Source organism: Pinus tabuliformis, chromosome 5_2 (assembly GCF_031772625.1).
Source record: "Pinus tabuliformis cultivar Carrire ecotype Pingquan chromosome 5_2, CPIR1, whole genome shotgun sequence".
Classification (NCBI taxonomy): Eukaryota; Viridiplantae; Streptophyta; class Pinopsida; order Pinales; family Pinaceae; genus Pinus; species Pinus tabuliformis.
This window is the reverse complement of record NC_142306.1, coordinates 569,898,171-569,912,614: the sequence shown is the minus strand read 5'-3', so window position 1 is coordinate 569,912,614 and position 14,444 is coordinate 569,898,171. Positions and strand designations below refer to the sequence as shown.

At 42.2% G+C, this 14,444-nt stretch overlaps 2 protein-coding genes across 2 annotated transcripts; both read left to right on the top strand.

Moving 5' to 3' along the window:
- The first annotated feature begins 2,479 nt into the window (after positions 1–2,479).
- Positions 2,480–3,268, top strand: LOC149160238 (uncharacterized). The gene has a single exon (XM_089434552.1). It carries the CDS (start codon positions 2,480–2,482, stop codon positions 3,266–3,268), a length of 789 nt encoding a protein of 262 aa, XP_089290678.1.
- Positions 3,269–3,780: 512 nt separating this feature from the next.
- LOC149160237 (uncharacterized) lies at positions 3,781–4,656 on the top strand. Its single transcript, XM_089434551.1, has one exon. The coding sequence runs from the start codon at positions 3,781–3,783 to the stop codon at positions 4,654–4,656; it is 876 nt and encodes a 291-aa protein (XP_089290677.1).
- Positions 4,657–14,444: the final 9,788 nt, after the last annotated feature.

Here is a 14,444-nt window from a genome sequence, read left to right as displayed (position 1 = left end):
CCTCTCTGTGAGATTTCCTCCCCACTCTTTTCAAGGGCCTCTTAGTTGTCTCATCTTCCGAGGATCCCAAAATCTCTGAGGTCTTATTCCTTGTCATATCTGCATAGGTTGGGGGGCTAGAGACACCTTTTGGGGTTTCGATTTGGGGAGGGATTGTTTCCTCTTGCCTTTTGTTTTCTTCCATGATGTTGGCCTATTGTTCAGCCTCTTTATCTGCTGGATCTTGGAGTTTTTCTGGTGTGCTAAGTATTTCAAAGGGATTTGTGGGTATGTATGCTCTTGGTGGGACTGAGCTTCCCTTTGCTTGGGCTTCTAGAGGAGTACCCCTCCCTATGGACAAGGCTTTCCCTTTGTTCCTGTTGCTTTGCTTAAATGTTCCTGGTTTCTGAACCTGAGTCCACTGATCTTTTTTCTCATTCTCGGCTCCATCCTCTGATTTATTTTTTCAATTCTTGGCAAAGTACCCATAATCATGGCAATGTCGGCATTTAAATGGGAGTTGCTCATAGTCTAGCACTTGTATGTGTGTCCAGTCATCCACTGTGAGTTTAATAGCTTTAGGGAGACCTTCCTCCAGGTCTACTTCTATGCAAATTCTCGCACAGGAGTATTGATCTCTTCTTTTTGCTCGATCGATGTATTTACCAAGTTTATTGCCTATGGTTTCTAAGGATTTAGGGTTCCAACAGTGCAGAGGTAAATGGGGCAAGCGCACCCAGACCAGGACAGCCGAGGGCACATCCTATGTCGGATCGAAGTTTGGAGTCCATTGATTCAGATACAAACCCTGAGGCCCCATGAAATATGGGTCGTTTCTGAATATGAGGTTCCTGTCTTCTGTTGCTTCAAATACGAATACAAAGAAGCCTTTGCTGACGAAATGACTTTTTATTCCTTCCTTGACCAGAGATCGCCAGTTCCTTTGCACCCAAGCATCTACAGCTTTAGGCGAGGGCCATAGACCTGTGAACTATCCAATTATCCCTTGTTCTGCTAGGTTTAATGCCACTTTGTAGGGTTCTTAAGTCAGTAGAGCAACTGTGGGGATGGATTCCATTCTTTTGACAAAATTATGTTGGTTTTCAGTTGTTGGCCATTTATTGCATGCCGCAAACAGATCCTGAAATGCAACTAGCTCAGGTGGAAGGGGAGGATCTAATTCGCAGCCCCCTCCTAAGGCTATGGCTTTGGAGCTGCACACAGTCTCACGATTGGTTGTAGCTCCTCCCGCATGCCACGAGCTCCCTCCTATCGACCTCGGAGGTAGCACCAGACTCCCGTTGTCTGGTTCCTCGCACACAGAGCACTCCATAGACCTGTCTCCTCCAATCCCTTGGGGTTTATTAATCCATTAGGTTTATAAGATTAATCCCTTTATGAACAATATAATCACTTGGGTTTATATATCGATTGGTTTTATAATATTGATCCCTTTATGAACAATATAATTACTTCAGTTTATAATCCCTTGGGTTTATAATTGTAATCTCATGGGTTTATAATGTTAATCCCTTGGGTTTATAATAGTAATCTCATGGGTTTATAATGTTAATCCCTTGAGTTTATTTATCCCTTGGGTTTATAATATTAATAATCCATTGGATTTATTATTCCCTTGGGTTTATAATATTAATCCCTTGGGTTTATTTATAATATTAATAAATGTGAATTTAGTATATCCTTCCAATTTTCCATCTATTTCTAATATTAATCCTTTGGTTTTCTAATATTAATCCCTTATGTTTTTAATCCCTAGGATTTATAGTATTGATGCCTTTGGTTCATTAATCCGTTGGGTTTAAAATATTAATCCCTTGTGTTTTTAATCCTTAGGGTTTATAATATTGATCCCTTGGGCTTATTAATCCCTCGAGTTTATAATATTAATCTCTTGGGTTTAAAGTATTAATCCCTTGAGTTTAAAATATTAATCTTTTGGGTTTTAAATCATAAGGTTTGTAATATTGATCCCTTGAGTTTATAATAATAATCACTTCGGTTTATAATAATAATCCATTGGTTTTATAATATTAATAATTCTTTGGGTTTATTAATGCCTTGGGTTTATAATATTAATGCCTTGAATTTATTAATTCATTAGATTTATAATCCCTAGGGTTTAAAATATTAATCCATTTAGTTTAATAATGTCTTTGGTTTCTAATATTAATCCCTTGGGTTGGGAAGGAACCAATAATTACAAGGTTATTTGCGCGCTCGCATGGCTGACCTCTGAAGCGCCCCGCTTTCCCGCACCTGGCAACTCTGCTGCTGGGCTCTGCGCCCCCGGCTCCAGGGCCTCATGCCCTTCGAGCTCCCCTCTGCTCGCTCCTGATCCGTCCCGGCCTCCTTCCATCCCTGCTTCCCTCTCTGCCGGCGGCGCCCTTCTGCTGATCCCAATCTCGCTTTTCTGCTGCGCCTAGCAGCGCTGCTGCTAGGTCGCTTCTCTCCTTGTTCTCCCTGAGGCGGTCTGAAAATGATGTCCTCGGATCCCTCTTGTCAGGATCCTGAAGAGTTGGAGAAGTCTTTTGCTTCCCTCACCAATGAGATCCCTTCTGATAGGATTAGGCCCTCTGCTTCGCGATTCATTAAAAAATTGAATGAAATATCGTTAGTCTCGCTCCCCCCAGCCCTTCCGAGGAGAGCAGCTGTTGCTTTAGCGGACAGAGGTCTTGTTGGACAGTTCACCGGACTGTGGCCATCCCCCCGTACGGTCCAGCGATGGGTGGAAAGGAACTGGAACTCAATAGTTCAAGGAAAAATAGCAATAAGATTCTGCGGAAGAGGGTTTTTCAAATTCCTCTTTGAAACAGTGGAAGACCGCAATTTAATCTTCAGGAATGGACCATATTTTATGGACACAAGAGGCCTCTATTTGAACAGATGGACCCCCGATTTCGATCCGGAGATGGATGTACCTAGTGCAGTTCCGGTTTGGGTCCGGCTCCCCCACCTTCCTCTTCATTGCTGGGGAGACGAGTCAGTGAAAGCAATAGGAAACGCAGTGGGGAAGTACATAGACAGATCAGAGCCGAAGGAGAACATGCATGCATGCGCAAGAATATGCGTAGAAGTGGATCTGGGAAAGGGACTGCCAGAAGCTATCAAACTCAAAGTAGATCAATGGACACACATCCAACAAGTGGACTACGAACAGCTGCCATTCAAATGCAAGGTATGTCACGAGTATGGGCATTTCACTAATAGATGTAGCAAAGTAAATTCTAAGATTTCCGAATCTAACCCTGATGCAACAGAGGAAGTCTAGGAAACAATAAAAAAGAAAAAACCAAACCCAGCTCAAGGAAATCCCAAAAATCCTCCAGTAAACCCTACTCCTTCATCCCAGCCAGGCCCGACCTTTCCCTCTTCGTCTAACCCTTTTGAAACTTTATCAGAGGAAGACCCACCCTCCCCTCCCCCTTCCCCAAGGGCTCCCCCCATTATCCCCTCCTCCCCTCCGCTGTCCCCAAGGCCCCCCCCCATTATCCCCTCCTCCCCTCCGCCCTCCTCCCCTCCTCCAACTGTAGAGAGAATCTTAACAAGAAACAAGTCCAAAGAAAACAACTCATCTATAGAACCCCCAAGAAAAGTTGGACGGAAATCCAATAAGGAGATAAGAGATGAGACCGCAGCAAAAGAAATGACCACAGGGATTCAGCAACCAATGGATACCTATCTGGACAAGACGAAAGGAAGCGGAGAGAAAGGAAAAGAGAAAGGCGGAACTCACAATAAGACAGGTAAATGATGAAGTTGGTCTCTTGGAATTGTAGGGGGATGGGCTCCTCCCTTAAGGCAAATGCAGTCCGAGACATTCTCAAAACAGAACAGCCAGACATCCTCCTTCTCCAGGAGACCAAAATCAAAGAGCAAGAATTCAATAATAATTTAAAAAGCAGCAAAATCCATGAAGGAATAGCAGAAAGTGCATCAGGAGCTTCAGGTGGGATAGGAACAATATGGGATAAGAGAAAATGGAAACTTTTAGATCAAAGGAAGTGCAGCTGGTGGATACGAACAGACATCCAAAACACATCCAAGACAGAAGAATACTCTATCTACAATGTTTATGCCCCCCCACACTTCCGTGACAAAGCTGCATGCTGGAACTCAATTGCAGCAGATCTTTTGGAAGCCCAAGGAAGAAACATCTTCTTGGGGGGGGATCTGAACTTAATAAGGAATGCTGAAGAAAAGTTATGGGGGAACTTTCTAGCAGACGCCTCAAGGGATGCCTTGGAAGAAATCATTCAAACATACAAATTGATGGACTTCCATCCTCAGAACGGACGCTTTACCTGGTCCAACAAGAGAGCAGGACGAAATAACATCAAAGAAAGATTGGACCGCATTCTGGTACAAGAGAAAATAGTTAAAAATTTCTCAAGCATTAAAAGCCTCATCATCCAAGGGTACTACTCAGACCATAAACTGGTGGCTCTAAATTTGGAAACAGGGGAAAATATGGGGCCGCTCCCATTCAGGTACAACAGAGCATGGGATAACCAGGAAGAGTTTAAATCTCTTATAAAAGATAAGTGGACAGCAGAGACCATAGGATCCCCTCATTTCGTTTGGGAATCAAAGTTAAAGATCCTACGCCTGGAAATAAAAAAGTGGGCAAAAAACAAATCAATAGAAGAGAGTAAATAGAAATCAGAACTCCAAGGAAAAATAACCCAATGGAACCAAGAGAAAGAAAACAGACAAGAAACGGAAGGGGATCAAATCAAAGAGCTGGAATTGCAAAAGGAATTATACCAGCTGCACAGGAAAGAAGAGGAGGAACAAAGGCAAAAGTCGAGGTGTCTATGGCTCAAGTCGGGAGACAGGAACTCTTCCTTCTTCCACAACAGTATAAAAATGCGGAGAGCTGGGAACAACATTGGAAAAATTACAGTGAATGGAAAGGAATTAAAAGAGCAGAAGGAAATAATGGAGGCTGCGTCCTCTCATTTTCAAAATCTTCTCACAGCGGAACCGCAGGATAGGGACAGCACGGAAATCCTGGAGCCAATGGAGAATAAAATCTCCATGGCCGAAAATGCAGTGCTGGATAAAGAAATCACGGTGGAAGAGGTAGAACAATCCATTTTCAACATGGCCTCGGACAAGGCCCCGGGACCTGATGGATTCACAGTGGATTTCTATAAGACTCATTGGGATATCATTAAAAAAGACTTTATCAGGATGGTAAGAAACTTCTTCCAAAAGTGTAAGATGGGCAGCGGAACGAAATCCTCCTTCTTAGCCCTGATTCCCAAGGATCCCAACCCCCAGTCCTTTGACAGATTCCGTCCAATATCACTCTGCAATGTGTCCTACAAGATAATTACCAAGATCCTAGCCAACAGGCTCAAATCTATTCTCCCTTCACTCATATCAGAAAACCAAGGGGGCTTCGTCCCAAAGAGACAAATATCAGATAATGTAATTCTCATTCAAGAAGCCATTCAAAGCAGCATTACTAGAAAAGAAAAGGGAATGATAATTAAACTGGATATGGCAAATGCCTTCGATCGGGTCAACCATTCCTTCCTCCAGGCTGTCCTTAAAAAGCTAGGAATATCAGAGCTCTTTATAAGTAGGGTGCTGGAATGCATATCAGGGAATTGGACAGCTCCCCTCATCAACGGCAGACCTAGCAAAGCATTCAAAAGCACAAGAGGATTAAGGCAAGGGTGCCCTCTCTCTCCTTTCCTCTATATTCTCATGGCAGAATCGCTAAGCATGAAGCTGGAAAGCATGAGGAAGAAAAGAGAAATAACAGGGATTGAAATAGTTAGAGGATCGAAAGGAATCAATCACTCCCTCTTTGCTCACGATACTTTATTAATAGGAGGCGCATCGAGCATTATGGCGAGGAGATTCAAGAAAGCCTTAGATCTCTTCCTCCAAGCTTCTGGAGGCAAACTCAACAATAACAAGTGTATGATTTATACCTGGAATGTCTCCAATCATATCATCCAGCGAATATCCCTTATCATGGAAATCCCAGCTAAAAGGAATTGGTCCCATTTCATGTACTTAGGGCTTCCTCTGGCAAAAGAGAAAATTAAAGCAGAGATATGGACAAGGATAACAGAGAAATTAAGAGGCAAACTTCAAAGTTGGGGAGTTTACTGGTTAAATTTAGCGGGTAGATCTGTTCTAATAAAGTCCATCCTTGCCTCACTCCCTATATATCAGTTCGCAATTTCTTTAGCTCCGGCCAGCGTTCACAAGCACATGGAGCTGATAATGCGTAGCTTCCTGTGGCAAGGAGGAAAGCAAAACTCCAAGAAGTTCAGTCTAGTCAAATGGGGAAAAGTTATCCTCTCGTTGGAGAAGGGTGGGCTAGGAATCAGGGTCCCTAGATTTGCAAACTTGGCAATGGGCTTCAAACTCATTTGGAGAATCCTCAACGAAAAAGGGGCATGGTGGACAAATGTCATAAAGAGGAAGTATCTGAATGGTGAGAACAGTAATATCTTAACAGATAATATAATAGAAAGACAAGGCACTCCAATCTGGAATCTAATCAAAAAATCGCTCCCTCTTATAAAACCATACATCTCCAGGGCCCCGGGGAATGGCTGTGCAGTAAGTATATGGAATGATAGAATAATGGGAACAAATGCTAGAAACATGATTCCTCATCTGCACCCTCTCCAACGATGGATGTCAGAGGCTAAACTCCTTACTCTCTTTGACATCTCTATTTGGGATCAAGACAGCTGGATAAGTTGGAGACCGCTCAACCTCCCTACAGATCTAGATAAGCTTTGGGAAGAGCTCAAGAGTTCCTTATCAGGCTCTGCGCCTACCAACAAAGGAAAAGAGGATAAATTTGTCTGGGATTCCAATGGAGGAAACTACTCGGTCAAAGAAGGATACAAAGTTCTGCAAGATATCTCAGCTGTCAACAACTGGTCCCTGTACAAAGTTTCTTGGCGCCCTGAATGCCTCCCTAAGGTCAAACTGTTCAACTGGACTTTACTTCATGGCAAAATTCTTACGGCTAAAAACCTTAAAAAAAGAGGTATACAGGGGCCTTCTATCTGCTGTATGTGCAAGGCAGCGGAAGAAAGCATAACGCATCTCTTCATTGATTGTCCTTTGGCAAAAGCCTGTTGGCAAAACTTTTCCAGACCAATCACTACAGAAGATTTACCCACCCAGATATCAACCCTCCACAAGAATTGGGAAAAAAGAATACCTCATTTCAAAAAAGACAAATCCATCGTAAACAGGATCTGGAACAGCATCCCTTCAAACTTATGCTGGCAAATCTGGAATGCACGAAACAAGAGTATCTTCAACAATGAAAAGCCAAGCATAATAGGCATAATGGCAAAATCAATTGCCCTGATTTCAGAGACTATCGAAGCCAATGGAGTGTACCAGATGGACACAGAGTTCGAGGATGGAAAGTTTAAAGAATGGATGGGCAAATTCAAGCTCAAAACAAATCCAAAACCAGGCATCAGGGAAAAGAAAAGCAACTTGGACTGGAAGATTCGAGGCACTGAAGAGGAAATCAGGCAATGGATTAGCAAGCAAAAAAGACATGTCTTGTTCTTCGATGGGGCTTCAAAGAAGAATCCAGGCCAAGCAGGAGCAGGCGAGATTATTAAGGATCCCCAAGGAAAAACCATTGCGTCCTATGAATGGGGATTAGGCCAAATGACAAACAACAAAGCTGAGGCATATAGCCTCTTCCTGGGATCTCTTATCTCAAAGAAACTGGGTTTATAGAACCTCCTCATTATAGGGGATTCTGCAATAATAATTGCAGCCATGGCCACAGGGAAGGACTTCAAGCAATTGGCGCTGAATAACATAAAAAGTAGAACTCTGGAAAACACCAAAGCAATAGGGGATGCGATCTTTAAGCATGTTCTAAGATGTAATAATAAGGAGGCCGATGAGCAAGCGAACCAGGCGGTTAAGAGGAAATCGGGACAGGTCAAAGAAAATGACACAATCTACAATAAAGAGATTCCCTAAGAACAAGCTCTCCATCGCTGCAGCCCAATGGAGAAGTCACCTCGAATCTTCTGCTAAATCCCCATATCTCCTCGGTTGGCACAATGACAGATACACTCGTGACAGGGGCTCAGAACTGATAATCTTCCTCAAAATTTGCGTGATCAATCACCTCTCCAACGTAGGCAGGTTCTGCGATTTCGGCCGAACCCATGGCCCTGGTAAGCAAAAGGACAGCATAGGAATCATGAATATTGACCGAGCTTCAGACAAGATCCGATTCATTCAGACTCAGCTAAATCAAAAATCGGACCCCTCCTCTTCTATTTATTGCAAAGAGAAGGTAAAGAGATCATCTGCTCAAGGTCAAGCCAGAAGATCAAAGCTCAGGTGTCGGAGAGAGGCCCTTTGCTCACTCAGAGATCCGGGTTCCAATTCGTGCTCCGGGGTAAGCTTAGCTGCGCAACAAGTTTTTTTGTTTCAATCTAACAGTGATTTCTGTGTTTACAGCAGCGCCTTCTCCAAGTTCCCGAGTTCTTCCCTCCTCCATCTTCAGCACCGCTGCCTCCCTGCTCCCCTCGGCGCGGATAATCCTCCCTCTTCATTTTGGATTATTATAGCCAGTAGCTGTCAGGCAAACTCGATGGAGGATCAACCAAACCATCTAGCAAACCAGGCGCAGAACAGAGACCCCCTGGGACACATATTCAACAACAAGGAATGTAATATGTGCAAGGCACATACCATCATGATAAATAGCCTGATCAAACAGGTGAAGGAGCTAACAGAAGACTACCATGTTGATATAATCTCCACGAGAAAGAAGCCGGAAAAAAGAAAAAAGGAGATCGAAGAACTAAAGGATCGCTGCATCCATATGGAGGCAGTTATCGTTCATCTCCGTTCCCTCACTGAAAGCCAGCAGGCTGAAGCCTCAAAAAGAGCAAGCGCCCGGAAAGATCAGCCCAAGGAAGACTCGGTCACTCAGCATCTCCCTCAATAATATGCACTGCAAATTTTCTTGGTTAGGAGGATCCTATGTAAGGCAATATAGCCGTTTATTTCAAGCTTTGTGTTCAATCAAGAGAAGCTTCGAGGATCATGGGCCTGTGTACCCGATTTTGTGCCTCAGCTCTCAGAACTTCCTCCCTCTTGTAATAGGTCTTTTTTTAGTTCGCTTTTATAATATATGAGTAACCGACTTTGTAAAAAAAAAATCCCTTGGGTTGGGAAGGAAAGTTTGAACAGGAGCTCCCGCGCTTCTGCATCCCTGCCTTCTGCGGCCCTCGACAGGCCTCCCGCCTGGCAGCCCCTACTGCTGGGCCCTCTCCTACTCAATCCTTTGGCTGCTAGCCCCGCCTTGGTATTTTTTAGTGCTTTCGTCCTCTGCTCACCTCCTGTGGACCTTCGCAGGCTTCCTGCCTGGCAGCCCCAGCTGCGGGGCCGCCTTCTCCCTCCATATCCTTTCCTGCATTCGGTCCGCACCCTCCTCTGGTCAGTGTCGAGTCTAGCCTCCCTCTGCTCTCATGGTTGAGATTGATCCCTCCGAGCAGTAAGACAATGATGACCAGGAAAAAAAATTTGCTTCTCTCATCTCAGAAAATACTTCCTCAATAATTTGACCTACAGCATCAAAGTTTGTTAAGAAGCTGGCTGATATTCCAGAAATCTCTCTTCCTCCCTATTTGGTAAATTTAGTGTGTCCTAAATTGCTATTTAAAATGTCAATCTGGGATTCATAAAATGATGAAGTGAAGTGCACTATATGTGCAAGATAACCGTTTTCTTAGTCTTTTGTCGTTTTTGACTTTTTTAGTTTGTTTTTGGGTTTATCTTCTATGGATTCCCTAGTGTGCGATGGCGAAATTGAAAGTTAAGTATGGATGGTAATGGTGATTTCTAAAGAGATTTTCCAAACTTAAAAGTTTTCAAAAAGAAAGTTTCAAACTGACTGTAATGAAATCAATTCTCAAAAGGAAGTAAATGTACCAAAACAATGAACTAGTGACAATGGCCCAGTATCCTTACTATTGTATGAAAAAAGAAAATAAAAGCTAAACTTAAAGCAACTCAAAGACTGAAAGCAAAGCAAACTAAATCACACTACTTCAACCCACATTCTGACCCTTCACCTTTCGACTCACTCCGTCTATAGGAAGTAATCATAAACAAGCTGAGTAATATGATATCTAAATTGCAAGAAATTAAATTACATAAAAGGAAACTAAGATTTAACTACTCATTCATATTTCAACTCTTGAAAATGACATAAGTAATCCAATCTCTGACTTGCAGGAAAGCAAACTAAATCATACTACAACAAGTAATATTATGATTCCTTACTAATTGAGTCGCTTGGCTATAGAAAGGAAATCATAAACAGATGAGTAATATGATGTCTAAGTAGCAGAAAAGTAAATAAGAAAAACAAAACTTGAAAGAAATGACAGTGCTGGAATTAAACTCAGGAAATGAAAATCAGCAGAAAGGACAAGATGATCTCATGTCAGTAGTTATCAAAAATATGTAAATTTGCCTGGGCTGCCTACAAAAACCTGTAAAAGAAGCACTGATCAGCTGACAGTTATAAAAGAAAACATAAAGGAAATATGGACAGCAATGAACATCAGAACAACGCAATATATATATACAAGCAATGATTATAAAAACAGTAAATGAAAGCAAGTAAGAAACTATACAAAGCTTTGGTGTACAGGGGCCCTCTGCAACCTCGGCCAGTCAATCACTTAGTCACAAATCGAATTCAGGAATGCTGTCTTCTCATGTATTTAAAGTGCAGTAATAAAACAAAGTAAAGCACAGTACAGTGGGCTGATAACAACAGTCAAAATTACATCTCAAAAACTAACTATCCAGCGTATATCAACGCGTTATTTATAAGTGAAAGTGCTGCAACTAATTCCTAGATTTTATGCTGCCAAGAGACACGTAAATCTCCTTGGCCTGAGATCTAGCGTTATGGTCATCATGACAGTTGAATCCATGGAGTGGTGGCTGCTCGATTCAGTTCACGGGCTGATCTACAGGTGTGCCAGTACCTCCGGAAACTAAGGATCGTGCCACGCAAACCTTCACGTGGGCAAAACAGAGCCGTGCCACCGCAAAACTCCTCGTTTGGCCCTTCCTTTGACCGTCGTTGACCACGACCGTTTATGAGTGATTTGGCTGAACTGAGGGGACACACTCCATGTACACGTCACTTGCAGCTTGCCCATGTGGCCGGTTTCTCCATTGGACACCTGTAACATAGCCTTTAACAAAATGGTTGCGGAAACTTGGGCTGGCTGCGGAAAGTGACAAGTTTCCGCAGCTGTTTGAACAAAAATCTAAATCAAACAACAGTCATAAACATAGTTAGGAAACCATTTCATAAGCTCTTTTTAGACTAATATGCAATGATTTGACAGCTTGGTGGATGAAGTAAATGGAAAAAGAAGGTTGAAAGGGTATATAGGGAAGTGCAGGTTTGGGACTCAACATACCCCCACTGTGAAGGTGTTGCATGTCCTCATGCAACCAAAATTTAGTCATTCCCCTCTAATCCATATGTTCTGATGCTTCTGCTAGGACATCTAGCCCTCTTTTATTCTTCTTTGGTGCTACCACCATCCTTGGTTTCCTTATTAGACATCTGAATTTGAGATTGATCAATGCTCTGCTCAACTTTTTGCACTTTTTCTTCAGTTTCTTGTTTTTCTTTTGCCATAGTCCCAAATGGAGCATAGTGTTATCATGAATAATTTTATCTACTTTGCTCTGCTCCTTGAGTGCTTCATTTTCCTGCTTGATATGCCTGTTTAGGACCTCTAATTCAAATACCTCCTGCTTTAAGGACTGAACTTGTGCATCTAGTGGCAGAGTGGTACTCGGACCTGCAGCTGATTTTTCTAATGATTCCAAGTAGTCATATACCTCATGTTGATTGGGATCTACCTCAGGTGTCTTTCTTGGGATGAGTTCAAAATCTGGTGGAGGAGGAGGACTGCTCTCTAGCTCTGGCCGAGAAGGGCTTTCATCATGTGGAGGACTAGTTTCAATGCTTGGCTGAGGACGAGGTGGACTACGGCCAGCTGGAGTTTTCTCAGGTGTCTCTCCACCCAAGTCGATGAAGTGGGGCTATTTTATTTGTGTTTTACTCCCCTTTCCTCTTAGCCTGGTGCTTCTCCTTAAGTATGGTGGACTAGTACTCTTTTCTTGTATACTCTGTTTTCCTTTTTCCTTTTTCTTTGCTATAGCAGCAGCCTGAAGATGTACTAATCTTTTTGACAGTGGTTGATAATCCTCCTCTATGGATGGCTCAGGTGATTGGTAGACTTCTTGGATGGTCCTTTTGCCTTTTTCTTTCCTCTGTTTCTTGTCTTTAGTTCTGTTTTCTTCTTCTTTTTGACCAATTTCTTGAGTTTCTGTAGTAGGGGAGTCTTGGACTATGGTGCTCTTTTCTCTTCTCCTACTTTTTCTTGGTGTCTTTGGTGTACTACTTTCAGAGGCCTCAAATGGCTCTTGGAAGTAGTTTCTTATCAAGAATTGTTCCCAGGTATCTTTGTTTTTCTTTAGTTGGTCTTCAATAAGAATTTTTATAAGTCCATGATGATATAGATGAGGTTCTATATTGCCTATGTGTTTTTGGACTGTAATACTCATCTTCTTCAAACTCAACAGTAAGAAATAAGGCAAATTAAGAGTCTGATTCTCTAAGAAATTCATCAACAGTCTAGCATGGTACATGTACATCGAACCAAAGCGTCCTTCACAAGTGACAAATTTTTGGATAACTAACAGCAGACTGGCCCATTCTTCCTTCAATGCATGAACAGGAATTCCTTTAGTAAACACAGTGGTGTCCATACCTGGGTTTCTTAGCATAATTCTCCATGCCTGTTCATCCACGCTTTTATTTTTGAACCATCGCTCACCTTCCTGAGGTAAGCCTGTGGCAGCAGCTAATGTTGTTTCGGTCACAGTGAGCTTCAAATCTCCAATCTCCACCATTTGACCATCGAAATACCATGCACAAGCCTTGGTTACTTCTTTGTAATAGACTTTAAAATTTTGAATGAAGCGTAACCATTTGGCTTTCTTCAGCAAATCCTTGGCTTGAGGGTAACCTTCTAGATATTTCGGTCCTTCTGGCTCTGCCCTTAGTAGTTTTCCCATTCCTTTCTCTGTTTTAAATTTCAACTGAGGATGCAATTGCGTATGAGGATTTAGCAGAGGGAAGGTAGCTCGGTTGCAGGGTTTATGGTAAAATGTAGTGGCTGCAATCAGTAGCAGGTAATGGGAATGCTTCAGATTATAGGCGGAACAGAGGATAAGCAGTAGCAAATAAGTTCACAAATTGAAATGCGTGTGTATGAAAAGGAAGATCTTTAATGAAATGGTAAGTGAACGGAGTGGAGGCGAGATCTTTTTTTGAATTAACGGCTACGTACGGGAGATCACACGTTTTGATAGATGGCTGCGGGAAATACGGTGGAGAGGAGCCGTAAAGGGATTAGTCACATCCTATGAGCGCAGGTGGCAAATGAAAGTGCAGTCAACTTGAGTTTAAACCTGAAAACCCATCAAGAGACCGTTATGAAATGAATGCATGGTGTATGGAGTAATATCGTGGAATAGGAGTGGGTAATGGAGCTATCATATCGAATCATTGCACATAGTAGAACTTTTTATGGTTTGATAACTATGCATAATCATGACTTTAATTGCTATTTGATAAAAAAAATTGCTCATACCTTTGGAAACTTTGTCATTTCTTGCTCATAGATTTTAACCAACTGTTCTTTCTTGATTTCTTGGAGATGCTCCATGTATTCATGGCATTTTCTCACTTACACCTGCATTTTCATGATTTTTGTACTAACATTTTGACTGTGAATTTGAAAAACAGAGTGGTGGTAGCTGCGGAAATCGTTTCTGGCTGCGGAAACTGTTTCTGGCTGCGGAAACTGCTTCCAGCTGCGGAAACTGGGACAGCACCCACTTAGCTGAACAAAGATAGTTAGAAAAGAACTAACTGAGTGAAAATAGTCCTGAAAGGAACTTTTATTGATGAAATGAAAATGAAATGAGTGGAATGGAGTGAAAATGAAGCGGAGTGAAGTGAAGCGAAAATGTGAATGAGATGGAGATGGAGTGGAATGGCAAATGAGGTGGAGTGAAGATGGAAAAAGAAGGAGAGGAGATTTTTTTTTTGGAAAATATAGAGTGTCAGGTGTCCCTGATTTTCACTCTATATTTTCTGTATAAGACTGCCAATCTATGATTGGTTTTCAGGCTTATACATTTTTTTTTATTTTTTTTAACTGAAAGAAACAAAGGCTAGGCTGGTGGGGAAGAAGGATTCTTCTCCACCAGCCTTATTGCAGAATTCTCTTGGAACATCTTGACAAATTCTTCTTTTGAGAGTGGCTTATGATAAATTTTCAATCGGTGGCCATTCACAATAAGAGAAA